Raw genomic sequence first — 20,051 nt, forward strand, 5'->3', positions numbered from 1 at the left:
TATATATAAAATAAAAACAAACCAAACAATATGGGATTTTCAGTTTAGTCACTTATTAACTCTGAAACCACTTTAAAATCTCTCTAAGCCTTAAGAACTCATCTTTAGATCCTATACATTTACCAAAAGCATTACAAAAAAGAAACATACACATTTATATGAGTGAGTATATAGTATTTTTCATATTACCTGATCCTACTGGTACAAAATACAGTTAACACTGTCATTACATGGTAATAAAAAATGAAAGCATCCAAAAAGTAATTTATTACTCCTGAATTATTTAGTTCCATTTTCCACAACTGAGGATTGCCTACTTCTTTATATTCTTCACCCTACAGTTTCTAAACATTAGCTGAAACACATAAATCCCAAAGATCATAAAAGAATATTGTACAGTATAGTGTTGGAAGGTCCTCCCTCCACTATGGCTAAAGAATCATCAGGCCTCATTATGAAACTCATCATATATCATGTATACACCAAACTTCAAAAAATCTCATCTCTACTTACATTTTCTCTTTGAACTATTGTTCATAAAGAAGACAGAAAGATCATCCTAGAACATGACTCACTTAGTCATTTACCTTTTTACACCCTACCATAGCGCTTAATGAGTATTAGAAAAGGGAAAAACCTGTAATTTTCTTCACTAATAATGCTTTAATATGAATATACTATCAATAGCTTCATCTTGCTTGGTTCTACAATTAACACCCTTCATACCAGCAGTCAGGAGGTAAGAAGATGCACAACACTGGAAAAAATCTGCAGTTCGGGACCTTTCCAAATTATCCAGGAGTAATAATGCCAGTTTGAGGACTAAGGTGTGTCAGATTCAGGTCATGGTCTTTCCAATTGCTATGCATTTGAGAGCTGAACATGGAGTAAGAATGACAGAAAAAGAAGTGAGCCACTGAGCTGTGGTGTTTAAGTACACTGAACATCCCATGGACAGCCAACAAAATGAACAGATATGTCTGGGAGAGGGTGCAGCCAGTGTGCTCTTTGGAAGCAAGAATGATAAGGCTTTGCCTCACATACTTTGGGCATGTTGCTAGGAGGTGAAGAGAAGGGTACGATGCTGGAAAGGGTGGTAGGGTCGGCGAAGTAGAGGAAGACCCTCAAGTAGGTAAAGTGACATGATGACTGCTGCAATGGGCTCTTGGGTGTCAGGAAGTGTGAGGAAGGTGCAGGATAGAACAGGGTTCAAATCTTTTATTCACAGGGTCGCTAGGAGTAGTACTCAATTCGACAGCACCTAACAACAATTACAGAAAACATTACACGCTTTAGAAAAGTGGATTGTAAGGAATGTTATACCTCATAAAAAGAAATTATAAAGATGCACTATGCTCAGACATGTGCCATCGAGTCACCCGCAACTCATAGTGACAACAGTCCTAAACCCTGCTTTATCCTGTGCCAATCTTAATTATCTCTGACACACCCACCCCACCCCCCATTACCCCAAACACTGAATTAATCCATTTTATCAAGGGTCTTCCTCTCCTGCGCTGTCCCTCCACCCTCACAAGTGACATCCCTCTCCAAGGACTGGTCCCTTCTTGCAGCATGTCCGAAGTATGTCAGATGGAGCTTCAGAATCCTTGCCTCCAAGGAACAGCTTGGTTTAACCTTCCCCAGGACATATCTGTTCGTTCTCTTAGCGGTTCATAATGTATTCAATACTCTTCGTCACCATCACAGCTCAAAAGCATCAATTCTCCTTCTATCATCCCTAATCATTGTCAAGCTCTCTGATGCATAACCAGTGATTGCAAAGACCATGGCCTATGTCAGGTACCCCTTAGTCTCCCGAGTGACATCATTGTTATATTTTATTTTTACTGTTGAGATATATCTAAAGAAGAGAAAATGGTATACAGAGCATAGGGCTGTGAATTTCTTTCTGAAAGGGCCAGAGAGAGTAAGAATAGCATATCCCTCACTCCCCCAGAGCAGAAAGCAGATAAAGAGACCATGGCCCAGAGCAGATAAAGAGACCATGGCCCAGCCCCACGGTGCCCCTAGGGCCACACCAGCATCAAGACATTCATTCACTCACTGACAACTCAAGACTCACAATTGTACTGAGAATGGAGTTTATTACAGAAATTGGAGAGTGGGCAAAACAAAAAGTATCACCCAAAATATGTCCACTTCTAAGGCACAATTCCTCAGTTAGTCAGTCCAGTGTCTGGTTTCAGCCTCTGAGACCTCTCTGGAGGGTCAGCTATCTGTCAATTTATACTCATTGGCAATGAATTTGATTTCTGAGTTTTTTCACTTTAAGGAAAGGGCATAATCACTTCAGAAGCTGTCTCTGTGACTCCTCAGTGCTCTTTGTGCTGAAACTGAGGAGGACCTGAAGCACTTGCTGCAGAAAGTCAAGGACTGCAGCCTAAGGCTCAATATCAAGAAGACAAAGATTCTCACCACTGGGCCGATTTACAACATCAGGATACATCGTGAAGAGATTGAGATTGTTAACAGCTTTAGTTTGCTTGGCTCCAGAGTCAACACTCTTGGCACCAGTAGCCAGGAAATTAAAAGACATATTGCGATGTGAAGATCTGTTCTTACGGACCTCTTCAAAGTACTGAAGAGCAATGGTGTCACTCTGGAGACTAAGGAGTGCCTGATATAGGCCATGGTCTTTGCAATCACTTGTTATGCATCAGAGAGCTGGATAATGACTAGGGAGGGCAGAAGGAGAATTGATGCCTTTAAGATGTGGTGTTGGAAAAGAGTATTGAATATACCATGGACTGCCAAGAAAACAAACAGGTTCATCCTAGAGAAGATTAAACCAGGCTGCTCCTTGGAGGCAAGGATTCTGAAGCTTTGTCTGACATACTCTGGACATGCTGCAAGGAGGGAATCAATCCTTGGAAAGGGACTTCATGCTTGGGAGGGTGGAGGGACAGCGCAGGAGAGGAAGACCCTCTATGAGGGGGACTGATTTAGTGATTGGGGTAATTGGGGCAGATGTGTCAAAGACAATGAGATTGGCACAGGATAGAGTAGGGTTTAGGGCTGTTGTACATAGGGTGGCTATGAGTTGACTCAATGGCACATAAAAACAACAACAACAGTGGAGAAACAAAAAGCCACCATAAATACTACTACATATAAATAACAACACAACAACAACAACAACATATAAATGTCAATAGTTGTAGAGGGGCTTCAGGCCTTTTGTCCATAGGGTTGCTATGAGTTGTGCTCGGCTTGCAGGCAAATATATATATATACACACTACCAACTTGACCTAATAACACTGGTATGATCATAACGAACTATACTATCTACCATTAATGAAGTGTTATAAGGCATTTCCCAAGCAACTCTGTAACCCATGATACATTATGTATAACCATCTCCTCTTACAGATTAAGAAACTGAGGATTAGAAAAGTTATGTTTTAGGCAAGCAACCCAGCTCTGGTGGCACAGCCTTTTGCAAGACCCACTGCTAAATGACAGACTGTGGCATTTCTAGGGTCTGTGTTCACCTGCGGTTCCAATATGAGCAATCTTCTCTCCCCAGAAACCACAAGGAGGATTTCCTGCAGGTGGATTCAACCTGGGGGCAGTGAATTTTCTTCGTAACTCAAAATCAAAGGTATAGCCATGCAGTCAGAGCTGATTCACAGCTTCCAGGGTTTTCAGACGCTGTAACTGCAAATGAGATTTCCCTTATTTCTCCAGCTGAGCAGCTGTTGGCTTTGAACTCCCTGCCTTCTAGATGTCAGCACACATAATTACCTACTAAGGTACCAGTAAATAAACCCATCTAGTGGCTCTGGTGGTGTAGTTTTTAGAGAGTTGAGCTGTTAGCCCAAACTGTAAGCTCCTTGGAATGAAGAAGGGCAATCTCCTCCAGTGCCATCTGTAGCCTCCTTAGAAACCCACTGCAGGGTCAGCAATGAGTCAGTTCTGGCTCCACAATAATGAGTATGAGAAGGAAATTCACAACTCACCTGTCAGTTTCATACACTGGTGGCTTGTATGTTGTTAACAGTACTAAAATATATGCTAGCAATACTTCAAACACCTGCAGGATCGTTCATAATGGACAGGTCTCAGCATAACATCTAGGCTAAGACTACGAAGACTAACCAGGAGATCGATTCCTAAAAATTAGCCACTAACAAACCAATCACAAGATGCTATTGTTCACTATAGCGCTGGGAGATGAGTCCTCTAGGCTGGAAGGCATTTAGAATACAGAGTGGGCATATTAACAGACTCAAATGTACTAAAGACCACGAAAATGAAACAAAACAAGCAACATTTCATTCTGCCACTATGCAGCAGGGCCAACTCAACAGGACGTAATAGCAGATATTACAGATCACGGCTTCTCCTAGGGCATCTTTGTCCAGCCCAACCAAGACTGGATTTTTAGAACACAGCAAATGACTGCCAAAGACGGCTGCACATCTTAAAATCACCTCAGGAATGTAAAAATCCAGACACCTGGGAGAGCTAATCTCCACCTGGCACTTCAGCCTGGGAAAACTTCAAAGGCTTACTCACCACAATTAAGTTCTTCTGGCGTGATTGTTGCCACTGATCTTCCCTGGATTCTTCTAGGATATTCACAGGTGGCTGCTGCTTGTGCATTGCCAGACTGGGCATAAGTCTTCAGTAAATCAGCCAACCACAGGATTTCACAGTCACAGCGAAGTGCATTCGAGTCCAGTCGCCTTGGAAAAGGAAGCAGCAGCCAGAGACAAGTAGGAATAAGGAGATGTTCATCTATTCTAGACGGACAAAGCTCTCGTGGTCCAAAAGCCACAAATGAACCAGAATCAACAAATACACCCCGAGATCTACTGGCTTTTAAGGCCGCGGAGATGAAATTCTCTTTTATACTATGACATTTGGGACACACTCCAGCCCTAAGAAACTTCGAAATAATTGAGGAAATAAAATTTAAAAATAAACCTCAGTCAAAAGGAGAAATATATTTGGGTGGGGAAGAAACCCTGAATAATATTGATTAAAAAAAGTTAATTTATAATTAATGAATTTTCAAATATCATGCTTTAATGTCAAAACTAAAGAAGAGATGTGGATAGAATTGGTTTAGGAAAGCTTCATGGATGAGATAATGTAATAATAGTAATAACAAAGCTATCACTGTTATAAAACTCTTAGCATCTCACAGAAATTACATAACTGCCTATTAGCTTAATGCTTACCATATACCATATATGTATCACGTAATCCTCAAACATGACAAAAGGTAGACTATTACTTTAGAGTTACATCTTATGATTGGGGTTTCTCCTGGAAAGTTCTTGATGAAAGTGGCATACTAACGGCTGGCATGCTACATCTCAGCAAGTAAAACACAAGCAATTTCATCTTTCCTCAATTACTAGAAAAGAAATTGCTGTTTCTTTACTCAAGAATAAAACTTAGCTGTGTAGTAAAAGGATGTGGTAATGACAGTTAACTGTCTGAACACTTGTTCGGATGGTACTGCCAGTAACATCAGCTGAGTATCTCATGAATTAACTCACCATCAAAACCCCAATGAGCGAGGTTCTCTCTCCATTTTACATATAAGGAAATGAGAGCCACAGAAGAAACTGATCCCAGATCATAAGACTAAGGTGAGCCAAAGCAAGGATTTGAACTTGAGCTATTTCCCATCACCAAGTGTACACTACCACCACCCCATCAAGAGGCTCTGAATTGGCTCCAGGTATGTGTGCAGAGTAGAACAGGGCTCCCAAAGGCTTTCTGGCTGTGACCTTCTGCCACAGATCACCAGATCCTTCTTCCGAGGGACTTCTGGGTGAGTTAGAACTCCCAGTTTGCTGGTTAGTGATCATACACTTAAGTTTTTGTGCCAAGCTTACATTATCTCTCTTCAGTGTTTTCTTTCTGGAAAATGGCAATTTTATTTTGGGACAATGGCTGCTGAATGATCCTTACAGCCAACAATGGCAGCAAACAGCTGTTCATTATCATGTTCCTTATGTGGCCCTTGGCACTTGCCACATCTGCCATACCCTATTATCTATGCCTCTGTTCCTATAATCCTTTTAGAAAAAGTAGAACATCCCCATAGATTTTCCAACTCAGTATCTCTTCAGACAGAGTAGAATTGTCCCTGAGAGTTCAGAGTGGTTGAGTGTGGAACAAGGTGATGTGCTGACAGGTTGGCGGTTAACGACACTTGGCTGCTAATGACAAGTTCAACCCTAACAGTCACTCCGTGGGAGAAGGATGTGGCTGCCTGTTCCCTTAATCACTACAGCCAAGGAAGTCCTCTGGGGAGTCTATATATTGGGCTCTTATGAGTCAGGAGTGATTTCATGGCAGTAGATGTTGGTTTGGTCTGCTGGGAGTGGCACCAACAGTTTGCCCTAGACACTAAAGGGAAGACTGGCGGCCTGAACCCACCTAACAGCATCAGGGAACAACGTCCAGGAAATCCAGTTCTCCACAGAACACTGTAGGGGCAGTTCTGCTCCAGATTTAATGGTGTCATCATGAGTCAGAACTGACTTTACAGTAGTAACACGCTTGGGCTTCTTTTCTGCCCTGAACACTGCTGGTTATTTCATGAAGGATGTATCTGGAAATTTCTTGCTTCTCTCTCTTACTGGCATGGAGGCATTTGTTATCTCATTTAAAATATAGTTTTTATTTGGTTACTAATTATTTCACCTTAAAAAATATTTTGAAGGCTTTGTTGGTTTTTTATTCCTTATTGCACTGCCGAGAAAAACCATGATGCTATAGAGGTTTCCTTGAATTTTGTGTTTCCCTCCTGAATTCTACAAAGTTGTTAGGTGTTACTGAGTTGAGTGTGACTCATAGTGACCCTATGACCAAGAGACCTGAACCCAGTCCTACCCTGTGCCATTCTCACTACCTCCGACACACTGCTGCAATCAGGGTCAATCCATCTCGTTGAGGGTCTTCCTCTCTATCATGGACTCTCTACCTTTACATGCAGGAAGTTCCTTTCCAAGTAACAGCCTCTCAAAATACGTGAGATCAAGTTTCGCCATCCTTACCTCTAAGAGCACTCTGGATGCACTTTCTCCAAGACGTATCTGTTCGCCATCTGGCAGTCCAAAGGATATTTAGTGTTCTTCTCCAAAACCACAACTCAGAAGCTTCAATTCTTCTGTCTTCCTTATTCAGTGTCCAGCTTTCAGATGCACAGCAAGTGACTGACAAGACCAGGACCTGAATCAGGCACACTTTAGTCCTCAAATGGAGTTACTGCTCTCGAATAATTTGAAGAGGTCCCTAACAACAGACTTGTCCAATGCAATACATCTCCTGATCTCCTGAATCCTGGTACCAAGGGTGTTGATTGTAGGTAGAATCGCGGGAGATGAAATAATTGACAATTTCAACCTTTTCTTCATCTATCATAATGTTGACTATTGATTGGCCCATTAATGAGGATTTTTGTTTCCTTGATGTTGAACTGTAATCTATATTGAAGGTTGTAATGTTTGAACCTTCCCAATAACTATTTCAAATCCCTCTCACTTTTGGCAACCAAGGTTGTGTTATCTGCATATTGTTGCAGGTTACTGATGAGTCTTCCTCCAATCGTGATCGCACGTTCTTCATCATAGAGTCTAGCTTCCAGAATAATTTGCTCAGTATACAGACTACATAGATATGGAGAAAGAATACAACTCTGACACTCAGTAATCAAGCCCTGCTGGTACTCAGCTGTGAATGCAAAGGATAGAAGTTTGAATCCAATTAGCGGCTCTATAGGAGATCTGGCCTGGCACTCTCTTCGGAGCTCTGGTGGCCTACTGGTAAGAAGCTGTGTGGCAATCCTGAAAGCATATGGTCTTTCAGCTGCTTCACGGGAGAAGGATGGACAATCTTCTCCCCTACAATGAACTATCTCTGAAAATCCACTGAATAGTCAGCTACAAGTGAGTTCCAATTCAATGGCACACAAGAACAACCAAAGGAAACTCTGTGGAGTAGTTTGACTCTGAATCACTGAACAGCTATGAGTCTGAATGAACTTGAAGGCACTTAACTTACTGTTAAAAACAAAAAAGCACTTAACTTATTGTTAATAACAATAATTGTTAACTTATTTTTAACAACAAAATTTAACAAAAATTCTTAACTTATTGTTAACAAAAAATTGTTAAATTACTGTTGACAACAGGTACTAAGAAATATTTGAGAATAAAAACCTTCAAGGTCAGCAAGGAAAACACACACACAAAAAAAGGTTAGCAAATAACTATTTCTACCAGTACTAAATTGCCTTAATTCTACTATACAAATTATTTATTATTAAAAAAAAATAAATATTATTAGAAGATTTGAAAGTTGGGTAGACTTTAGTCTATTTAGTATATAACATATTCAGCATTAGTATATTTAGTATTTGGTGACTTTGATCTATTTAGCATATTTTCACTATTGTTGTTATTAAGTACTGTCAAGTTGATCGTGACTCATAGTGACCTTATGTACAACAGCTCTGAACCCTGCTCTTTCTTGAACCAATTTCATTATCTCCAATACACATACCCTCGCTACCCCAGCCACTAAGTCAATGCATCTCATCTAGGATCTTCTTTTCTTGTACTGTCCCTCTACCCTTCCAAGCATGATGTCCTTCTCCCAGAACTGGTCCCTTCTGGCAACAAAAGTCAGGCAGAGATTCAAACTCTTTATCTCCAAGGAGCAGCCTGGTTTCACCTTCTCCAGGACAGATCTGTTTGTTTCTTAGCAGTCCATGGCATATTCAGTACTCTTCTCTAGCCTCACAACACAAAGGCATAGATTCTTCTATTATCCTTAGTCATTGTCCAACTCTGACACATAGTAAGTAATTGTGAAGACCATGGCATGGATCAGGTGCACTTTAGTCTCTAGACAGATATTATTGTTCTTCAGTACTCCAGAGAGGTCTCTGGCAGCAGATTTTCTTAATGCAATCCGCTGGTACCAAGAGTGTTGATTGTGGAGCCAAGCAAGCTGAAGCTGTTAACAATTTCAATCTCTTCTCCATCTATCATGATGCTGCTAATTGGCCCAGGGGTAAGAATCTTTGTTTTCTTGATGTTGATCTTCAATCCATATTGAAGGCTTCAGTCCTTGACTTTCTTCAGCAAATGCCTCAGGTCTTCCTCAGTTTCAGCAAACAAGGTGTGTCATCTGCATAACACAGGTTGTTAAGGAGTCTTCCTCCAATCCTGATGTCACATTCCCTCTTATAGAGCCTAGCCTCCCAGATGATCTGTTCTGCATGTAGATTTAAAAAGTATGGAGCTAGGATGCATCCCTGGTGTACACCTTTCTTAATTCTGAACCATGCAGTGTTTCCTTGCTCTGTTTTGATGACTGCCTCCTGTCCAAGTATAGGTTTCACGTAACCACAATCAAGTGCTCTGGGGACTCCCATTCTTCCCAAGGTTAGCTACAGTTTGTTGTGATCCACACAATAAAAATGCCTTTTTCATAATCAAAGAAACATAGATTGGCATGGCTCTGGTATTCTCTGCTTTCAGTTGTATATAAGTATATGTTGTTGTTGTTGTTGTTATGTGCCGTCGAGTTGCCTGTGACTCATAGCAATCCTATGTACAACAGCCCTAAACCTTGCTCTATCCTGTACCAATCTTACTGTCTCTGACACATCTACCCCCATTATCCCAGGCACTGGGGGGGGGGGGAATTATATATATGCCTTAAATGGAACTACGGTGGCCTAATGGATAGACAACTATATTGCCAACTCAAAGATGGGTGGTTCAAATTAGCCAGCTGATCCATGGAAAAAAGATGTGCAGTCTCCTCCTATGCAATTTATAGCCTCTTAAAACCCACTGGAAGGTCAGCTATGAGTGGATTCTCAATCAATAAGAATGAGGGTGTATTTTTAATGGCTAAAATGAAAAAAATTAATATTCACAGAGATTCTTTCAAGACATCTCTTACTTCCACCAGTAAATTATGCAAATCATATTAAAAACCAGACTTTAAAAAATAATTTTATTTTTTTTAAAGGCTTTCTCTCAATTTTGGCTGATCTTATAGTCTTATTAAAACATTACTTTGTCACCACCACCCCAGTCATTTCTAAATTCTGTTTACATTCTAACTGGTTTAATCCATACTCATTATGTTTACATTCTTTCCTAAGGGCTATTCTGATTGTTTTAAGCAACTAAAAATTCCCAGGGACCAGGTAAACGGGTAACTTAAAGAAATTAGACTTAGCTGAGATGGTATTATACTCACAATCTCTTCATGGATTCCAAATGATTAAATGTTCCTGGAACTAAATGTGTAATTCGGTTGTTATGTAAAAATCTGTTGGGAGAGATAATATAACAAACCACTTTTTAAATACTTCCCAGTCATGTGAAAGATGTATAAACTGTTAAATATATCACTTTTCTCCTTACTGCCATGTTTATTCCATTTATTAGAGATTAATTTGAAAACAACAGTAATTATTTCAGGTAAGAATTGGATTCTTCCATTACCAAACGTAAGATTAGAAGCCCAGCTGCTACTATTAATTACACCAAAACCATCAATTTAACATCAAAACAATTCTCAGATGTTTGAATAGATATTGAAGCAGGTTCTAAAAAGCAAATAAGGAAAATCCATAGAAAGTGATAGTAAAAAAAACAAAGAGTATTGAATATAATCCAACTTACAGCCTTTCAAGCTTTGGTAGATGTTGAAATGATTCTGGATCCAAAGTTTCTATTTGATTAAAGTGCAGGTACCTAAAAAAATTTTAAAAAAGAACAGAAAGTAGGTTTAAACTATTGTAATTACTGTTTTGGATCCAAATTTTCTGCAGCTCAAAAATAAAGACTGTTGATTTTATTTCCCAAGTCATTTCCAGTTCAGATGTCAACAGAAAGCTTTCTAGATTTCCTACACTGTAAAGAAACAAAGAAAATATTAAAATTAAGCAAAAATTAAAGTTGGGCATAGATACTCATAAAGTTGAAGACTGTAAAATACATGTCTAGACACACAGACTTGGGCATAAAGCTTCCTAGGCCTTCCCCCACCCCTTTTAAAACAGATTACCTATCATTTTTTAGAAAACATTATCACCTCGACTATGCTGTTGTTGTTGTGTACCACAGTTGGAATCAACCCATAGCCGACCCTCCACCAGGTTTTCAGAGTCAGTTAACCATATGGGAAGAGATATTAATGTTATCATTAATTATTTTAACTTACATGTTAATTTGAAAGAAAAAAATCAAAGCTTTATCTCCAAGTATACTGCTCACTAACTAAACAACTAAAGGGATAAAAGAGAATGGTGTGAGATTAAGTAAGAGAAATAGTATTGCCTCTTGCATTCTTTAATTATATAAATATCCAAGGCTCATCATTCTCTTCAATTAAGATGGGCAATCTCCTCCCATGAGATTAACTGCCTCTGAAAAGCCACTGGAGGGTCAGCTATGTGTCAATTCTGACTCAGTGGTACACAACCCCAGCACCAACATACTGCTAGCTAACAAAAACAACTAAAGGAATAAAAGAGAATGGCATACAATTAAGGAAGATATAGCATTACCTCATATATTCTTTAATTATATAAAATATACAGAGTTTATCATTCTCCTCAATTAAGATGTTTCCTCGCATTCCAAAGTATATGTAATTTTGGCATAACTAATTTCTTGTAATTTTTCTGACTACTGTTCTGGTGACGGAGTTCCTAAGGAGTTGTGCTACTAAGCCACACAGTCCTGGTGGTTCAAATCCACCAGCTACTCCTTAAGAGAAAGATGCGTAATCTCTTTCTGTGCAATTTATAGTCTCAGAAACCTGCTGGACGGTGAGGATTAGCTATGAGTTAGTTCTAACTCAATGGCAATAAGACTATGAGACTGTGTTCCTGAATACTGATGTCTCACTTCGAAAACTGGTGTGTTTGTTTCCCTTGAACAATTGTGTCTGCATTATCCTCCTAATTGGAGTTATTAAACAGTCAGGTTAGTACTTTTTTAACACAACTCTCCTTTCCACATATAGCAAGAAAAGGATCCATTCACACATTCACTGCCAATAAGCACATATTTTACATGCATTTTACTTCTAGAAAATCTGGGGACCAGCAAAAGTAACAGAATTTAAATCAGCAGTTATAGGTTTATAACAAAATCCAAATAAAAAGCTTTGTCAAAATTTACCATGGTCTTTATTACAAGACTTTATTACCTTTTTAAATTATTTTAACTTTAAGTACAGCAACCTTCCACTGCTTAGGTCCCTACTTGGTTCTTATGTATTTCTTTCCTTAGACTGTATCACCAGTCAAAACCACCATAGAGTAACTCCTCAAGATTCTCAGAACATCTGCAACCAGATGTGGCTGAAGGACCCAGAAAGTATCAATAGACTTCTGTACCATTTTTAAACCTCCCTTTCCCCTCCTCCGGTTTTCTGTGCTCACTGGACCTCCATCCACACAGGGAAAATACGAGAAAGGCAGGATGAATTGGAGCAGAAAAGGGAAAACAATTCAAAATCAGTTGACTATCACAAGTATTAACAAAGATTTGCAAATCTTTGCAAAAGATTCAGAAGGAGAAGATAACAAAAAGAAAAAATACATAAGAACCTTTATGGGGCATCTCCTGTATGCTGAGTAATGATCTAATAAATAAATCATGGTCCCTCATCATCTGCAGCTTAGACTGCTCAAGGAGAGAGACATACAAAACAGACTATCTTAACACACACCCTATTGAATACACAAAGAAGATACTTTTAATCCTAGCCTGGGCATGTAAAGAGTCCTGAGTTAAACCTTAAAAAGCAGGGACTAAAAAAGGAGAAAAAGAAAATATGTGGCAATCCCCATTTTACAGTAATTTATTTTTAAAATGCATTTATTTGGAACCCCTGCTAAAGGCTGAACCAGGAAAAAGGCGTAGTTGGTGTGACTGGTGCATTCTACCTTAAGAGGCACTCAGAAAAAAATACTCTCACTCTGGATCCCTGTGAGGGCTGCTTAGAGGAGTAGACTTGGGGGCAGGGATTGCATAACAATAAAACAATTTTTCTTTCTTTTCCAGGAGAAGAGTGATTTGAAGGGGGCTGGTTAGGGAGAAAAGTGCAACTGTAAACCCTAAGTCTCTGTAAACTTTCATTAAAATTAATTTTTTTTTAAAAAGTGAAGGGGAAAAAAAGAGTATGTCTGCATTACAACACAACCTAATGAAAAGAAAAATCCCTACAACTGGTAAAAAAAAAAATACTTTCAGGCTTTCAGGAGGACGCTTCCAGACTGAGATAAACTGGAAAGAGACTCGTCAATGAAGATTTAAAATGAAGATTTAATAGGCTGTTTGACTTAATTATTTTGGTCATATAATTAAAAGGAAGCGGTTGTTGGAGGAAGACATCATCATGTTTGTGAAACAGGGGGACAAAGTGAAGGGTATGCTCCATGAGATAGACTGACACAATTTCAACAACAGTCTTCAGATTCATCATGAGATTGTGAGGATGACGTATGAACAGGCAATGCTTTGTTCTAATTAACGTTCATAAAGTCACCAAGAGTCAGAGTCAACTTGACGGCAACAAATAGTATGTTGCAGGAGCTCCGAGAAGCCCTGGGTTCATCTATCCTAACCTTCTCAATAGACAGTTGTGGAAACTAAGAACTAAAGGCAGTAAGTGACCACTTTCTTCCTCTAATACATTTAAGCCTTTGCCTAATTCAAATGCATGTTTGTTGACTCTAGTCTGGCATGTTTTCTGATACCTGCCAGGGGCTCCATAGAGAGTTCTCTAGACTAAAAAGCAGCTTATACGGATGTCAGGGAAAGGAGCTGTACCACCACAGGTCCTAGCAGACCCTCACAGTCTTTCTTGTGTGTTTTTCCTTTTCTCCTGAAACTGGGACGTCTTCCTATCCCACTGGCCTGTCGTATCTGGACACTAATCTAAATAGCTTCTAAGAGACTGTGTGTTTTTCAATCTCATCCTTGTCTGGCACTTCTTCAATCCAGCATCTTGGACCTGAATAAGAAGCTCCTCTGGATGGAGTCAGACATGATCCAGAACTAACTGTGCCCTCTGGCTGTGTGCAGTACTTTGCATACAGGTAAGAGATCATATCTAAGCCAGGGTTCTCTGCTGGCATGCTTATCTCCTCCCTAGACAATGCACTCTTTGAAGGTAGGGGCTGAGACCAAATTTTCTTATTACTTTCCTCAGACACTCAACAGTGTTTTCTGAATGAAACAAAAATCCCAACAGCGAAGACCCCTAACTAAGCCACTCTTAGGTTTAAAAGATGGTCCAACTGACAGAAAATATTCTGCCCACAATCATAACCAGGTTTACTGCCAAAATTAACTCCATATATGTTATTCCTTCTATTTCAATTTTCTCCCCAGACACCGCTCATTTCCTTAAAAATAATGCTCATTTACCTCCTCACAAAGCTAGACCATTATTGTTCTTATGAGTTTTCATGTCAAAACCAACTCACAGCTAACCCTCCAGTGGGTTTCAGAGGCTATAAATCACATTTCTCCTGCAAAACAGTCAGTGCATTGGAACTAAGTGTCTCTGGGTTGGAGGTAAAGTTCCTTACCCACTAGGCCACCAGAGCTTCCTTAGAAAGCTAGATTAGTATCATGGAAATGACAGCTAAAGTTTTCTAACTGTCTGTGATCCTCTTATTGAATTCTACTAAAAACCTGAATACAAATGTCTTTATAAACTCACCCTACATGTTTCTAGATGTTGTTGTTTGTTGTTATGTGCCTTTGAGTCGCTTGCGACTCATAGCGACCCTATGTACAACAGCCCTAAACGTTGCTCTGTCCTGTGCCAATTTCACCGTCTCTGACACTCCCATCCCAATTACCCCAGTCACTGAATCAATCCACCTCATAGAGGGTCTTCCCCTCCTGCACTGTCCCTCCACCCTCCCAAGCATGATGTACCTCTCCAAGAACCGGTCCCTCCTTACAACATGTCCAAAGTAGAGCCTCAGAATCCTTGCTTCCAAGGAGCCACCCGGTTTAACCCTCTCCAGAATGAATCTGTTTTCCTAGCAGTCCATGATACCCTCAATACTTCTCCAGTACCACAGCTCAAAGGCATCAATTCTCCTTCTATCCTCCTTAGTCATTGTCCAACTCTCTGACACATAACAAGTGATAGCAAAGACCATGGCCTATATCAGATAGACCTTAGTCTCCATAAAGACACCATTGCTGCTCTTCAGTACTTTAGAGAGGTCCCTAACAGCAGACTTTCCCATGGCAATGCGCCTTTTAATTTCCTGGCTACTGGTGCCAAGATTGCTGACTGTGGAGCCAAGCAAACTAAAGCTGTGAACAATCTCAATCTCTTCTCCATCCATCCTGATGCTGCCAATTGGTCCAATGGTGTTTCTAGATAGTTCCTTGCAATTGTGCTATGATTTAAACTTTTTGTTTGATTCTCTCCAGAGAAACAACTATATGACTCCTTATATAAACCAAGGACCCGTTGCCACCAAATCAATTCTGCCTCAGAGATTAAAGACCAAGTAGAGCTGCCCCATGGGTTTTCTAAGGCTCTAATTTTTCATGAAAGTTGATGGCCACATCTTTCTCCTGTACAACAGCTTGCAGGTTCAAACCAACACTTTTGGTTCAGAGCCAAATGCTTGAGCCACTGTGTCACTAAGACTCCAACTCCTTGTATATATCTTCTTGTGTCTGTTTTATCCATGTACATTAAACAAAGGAAAGTAGTACTCCCTTGGATAAATATTTATTTCCTATATGAGCATGTGTGTACTTCTAATACCAGGTTTTTGGGGTGAGTTTTCTTCCCCAATTTTGCTTTAAATTCTTTGAAAGTATTTTTGTACCAAGTCAACCAATGAATCACCCAAAGAAACAGTGTGGCAGAAGAAACTCAAGCTGCGTGACAACACACTTCAGGCTGTTTTCTATCCATTTGAGTAAAACTGAGTAACTGGAAATTTCAGGAACCAGTTTAGCTAATTTAGTAAAAGATGTCTGACCAAACAAACCAGAAACAAACAAAAACTTAATAGTACATTCTACTTAAATATTATACTGACTTTATAGCAAAGAATTATTTCAAGAGGTCAAAAGTATGAATTCAATTTTACTACAAAGTTACTTACAGTCCAGATACTAATTATAAATGCACAAACCTTGACAAGGTTTGTCTTCTCCAAAACAATGGTATCAGGAATGGGGGAAATAAAGCTACATTATGTAGTCACAAAAAGGAAATTGTGTACAATAAAAACAACATCCCTGTACTCTTTTGCTCATGTTATTACTACCACTAAAGACCTTTTCTTGCTATTTTTTTCTTTGCATGTGTGCCTTTCCCATTAAACTGTAAACACGTTCATCAAGACCAGGAAACTCATTTCTTCTTCTTTATATCATGACTGTAAGATACTACATCTGGTGCATAATTGTAACCCAATAAATGCATACTAAATGAATAAATGGATGGTTGGATAGATGGATGGTTGGAGAGATGGATGAATAACAAGCCAATGATTGTTTTGTTTCATTTTCATGCACATCTTATTGGGTCTAGCTACCTACATCCCATTAGTATAGTCATCATGCATCATGCAAACTGCTGGCACAGTTCACTTTTTCCCTATAAGAGGCCAAAGAAGCTAAAGCACAGAAGAGAAAGGGCACTTACAGTTGCTCTAGAGAGGCAAGTCCCTTAAATGCTTGCCTGTCAATTGACTGGATTTCATTCTTGTACAAATAGCTGAAACAAGAAACATTGGGGAGTATTAGCACACAAACAAGAGGTAATAACTTCAGATGGGAAAGAAGAATTAAGTTGACACATGAAGACAGTTTTCAAATTAATGGCTGTATTAGAATACAAACAGAACGTTTACACAGTAAGTATGATTCACCTTAGAGAAGATTCCCTTCCCTTTCTAAAAGGAAATCTCATATGGATGAAAAGTAAGTGGTCCAAACTGAAGATCATAAAACCATTCCATCACATAATTTGTTAATTCTTAATCTAGGGCTTACGAATTTTTGACCAGTTCCTTGAGAGTCTGAATAAAATGGAACCATTTACTTACAATCACATGTAAAGTATTCATTATAAAGGGAGAAAACTCACTGAATGTAAGAATTAACAACTGATCCTAATAGAGCTTTAAAATATCAAAAAATAATTTAGTACGTAAACAAAGCAAAGACTCAGTGGTGTGCTGAGTCACTCACTGAAAGAGAATAATGAATGGCTGTAAGTCACAGGGGAAAGATTGCCCATCAGAGTCACTGGTGAATTCCAACCGACAGAAAGGTGCTATCTTTTGGGTTAGTAGCACAAGTCCCTATGAACTATGCTATCAGAACTCCCTAATAATGAACAAGCATATCAGAGAAATCATGTCATTCACCTCATCACCTATTTCTTTATGGTCCATAACAAAGAATGGCTATCAATTAAATTTTAACGGTTAAAATATATCAAAATAAGCATAATAACTTCACACACAAAAGTAAGGTTAAGCAATTCTGAAAAGAACTACAAACCATATAGATAGTTCTTTGGTATAGATAAAACTGTGCTCCAAGGACAAGCGTGCTGAAATCAAGCCACCCTCTAGATACCTCTTGGAATTTTTTCTGGAATTGTGTGATTTCTGGATTATAGTATTTTGGTATAATAGCCTTCATCCTTAATAGGTTAGGTCAAATGTTGGCAAATTTTTTCTTTAAATTGTCAGAATGTTGTCATTGTTGTGTACCATAGAGTTGGAACAGACCCATAGCAGACCCTCTGGCAGGTTTTCAGGAGCAGTTAATTCCAAGGGAGGAGATTACCTATCCTTCTCCCACAGAGCAAATGGTGGCCTCAAACTGCATGTCTTTGGGATTGCAGCACAGCTTCTAGCTGCTAGGCCATCAGAGCACCCTAGGCACAAAATATTTTTTTTTTCTTTTGATACACAGTTCTATAGCAAGGAGGACTTCTGACAATGCATGGTCTAGCTGTTAAAGGAAAAGTTGACTGTCCAACTGCTTCACAAGTGGAAGATGTGTGGTGTTAGAAACACTCCCAGGCAGATCTACTATGTTACCAGTGGACTCAATGGCAACAGGTTTGATTTTCTTTGTTACTATTGTTATGTTTTGTATAGCAATAAAGTTTCAGAAGATCCCAACATTTTTGCTTTAAAGAAAAGGTAAGTAAATTTTGTACTCAGACGTACAGAAATGCACCATCGTTCTTTCCTATAAACAATCTGGTTTCAGTATCCAAGGTAGACTCACAAATCAAAATCCACTCTTCTTCATTCTGACTTCAGACAGACATTTCTATTATTTAGGAAAAATTTATCACCTATCTATTCCACTAAACATAAAATGGTTTTTTCTTTCAACTTATGTAATACTGCATACTTCATTTTGTGAAGACAATGTGTTTGAATCCCCTTCAATCATAATGCTCATTTTAAAAGGGTCTGCTCTGCTATCTTTAAATCTTTCCATCCATTTAAATGATTCTTAACCTCTTCCCCTGCAAATTTGTACTAATACTGTCCCATGAACAACTGTAAACTTGATTGTACACCAGTCAAAATTTCCCTACTAAGTGACAACTCGGCCAGCACTTAAAAGCACACTGTGGGCTATTACATTACACTACATGGGTTGGGATTCATGGGCAACCACTTACTAACTGTGTGACCTTGAATATGATGTTTAACCTTTTTGTGCCTTGAAGTTTTATGAGCTGTTTTTTTGATTAGTTTTGTAGTTGTTTTGTTTTGTTTCTTCTTCTGTAAAATGGGGATCAATAGAAATATCTTACAAAGAGGACTGAAAATATAAAATCAACAGACCTGAAGCCCTTTCAATACTATCTGGCTCAAAGTAACTGTGTTTAAGTGTTCACTAAACAACAACAGGCTATATATACTGACATCACATTTCATGAACTTAAAAAAAATTTAAAAGTAATTATTTTAAAAAACACATTAAAAAATTCAACCAAAATAATCATGATTGTATGCTTAAAAAAAGATTGGAGTAACATTTTTTACCCCTAGTAAGAACTGGTATGGAATAATCAAAGAGAAAGTTAAAATTAATTCTTTCTTTCATAGGCTTGATCTTTTGAATATATGTCCTATTTTAAGGTTAAGTCTCTTAATTATGAAGATTTATGGCCTTAGCTATAGAAATAGTAAAGTTCCAAGAAGAGAAGAATATTCACCTTCTAAAAAAACACATTGACACACAAATATACACTCAATCTATAAGGCTGTAATACTAAAATTTAGGAGAGGACTAATATACACTCAATCTATAAGGCTGCCATACTAAAATTTAGGAGAGGACTTGAGCATTTACACTATCCCATTTTACAGTTTCCTAAAACAGTGTCTATCAGAATATACTCTACCAATATGATTTAAGGGATCAAGAGAGAAACAAAATTGGGAATCCCAAACAGCTAGATATGTGTTACACTGCAGAACCCTATCTTTATAAGTTTACCCTTGCTTTAAATAATTTTTTCTTATCAATGATCTATACTATTCCTTGATTAGTAACCCACTATTTCATTCCTATCATCTATGATCTGTATTATCTACTGCCAGTGGGAATCACAGACATATTACAGTGGGAAGAAAGAACAGTTGTAGAATGAATGACTTGAGAATGAGTGGTCAGTTAACAAGTTTGTAAAATTATCATTTAAAATAGACTATTCCAAACTGTTTAACATTCAAATTGTGTGGAAAATAGAAAATTGTTGTTAAGTAACTGAAAAGGAAAAAAGCAAATCTTAAAAAGTACATTATTTTTTAAAACAACATGCTGGTTATCAGTTAACTGACAAGGCGTTCTAAGAAATCAAAAGTTCTCCTTTGGAATTCACGCAGTATTTAAAATGCAAGGAAAAAAGAAAACCTATTAAAATTCTAATTTTAATTAGAAAACTTATCATTCAATTCAAAAATTAGTCAAAATATTAATGTCCACAAAGATT

At 38.5% G+C, this 20,051-nt stretch overlaps 1 protein-coding gene across 1 annotated transcript in view; it reads right to left on the reverse strand.

The window, feature by feature from the left end:
- PXDN (peroxidasin homolog (Drosophila)) overlaps nucleotides 1-20,051 on the reverse strand; it is a 220,353-nt gene that overhangs the window by 92,643 nt on the left and 107,659 nt on the right. The window contains exons 4-7 of the mRNA XM_006882919.1: nucleotides 16,722-16,793; nucleotides 10,697-10,768; nucleotides 10,269-10,340; nucleotides 4,545-4,714 (exon numbers count right to left, since the gene is read on the reverse strand). Of these exons, the coding sequence (XP_006882981.1) occupies nucleotides 4,545-4,714; nucleotides 10,269-10,340; nucleotides 10,697-10,768; nucleotides 16,722-16,793 (386 nt within the window). The remainder of the gene's footprint in view (nucleotides 1-4,544; nucleotides 4,715-10,268; nucleotides 10,341-10,696; nucleotides 10,769-16,721; nucleotides 16,794-20,051) is intronic.

Source organism: Elephantulus edwardii, unplaced genomic scaffold (assembly GCF_000299155.1).
Source record: "Elephantulus edwardii isolate Elephantulus edwardi_28Jun2011 unplaced genomic scaffold, EleEdw1.0 scaffold00025, whole genome shotgun sequence".
In the NCBI taxonomy this organism is placed as follows: Eukaryota; Metazoa; Chordata; class Mammalia; order Macroscelidea; family Macroscelididae; genus Elephantulus; species Elephantulus edwardii.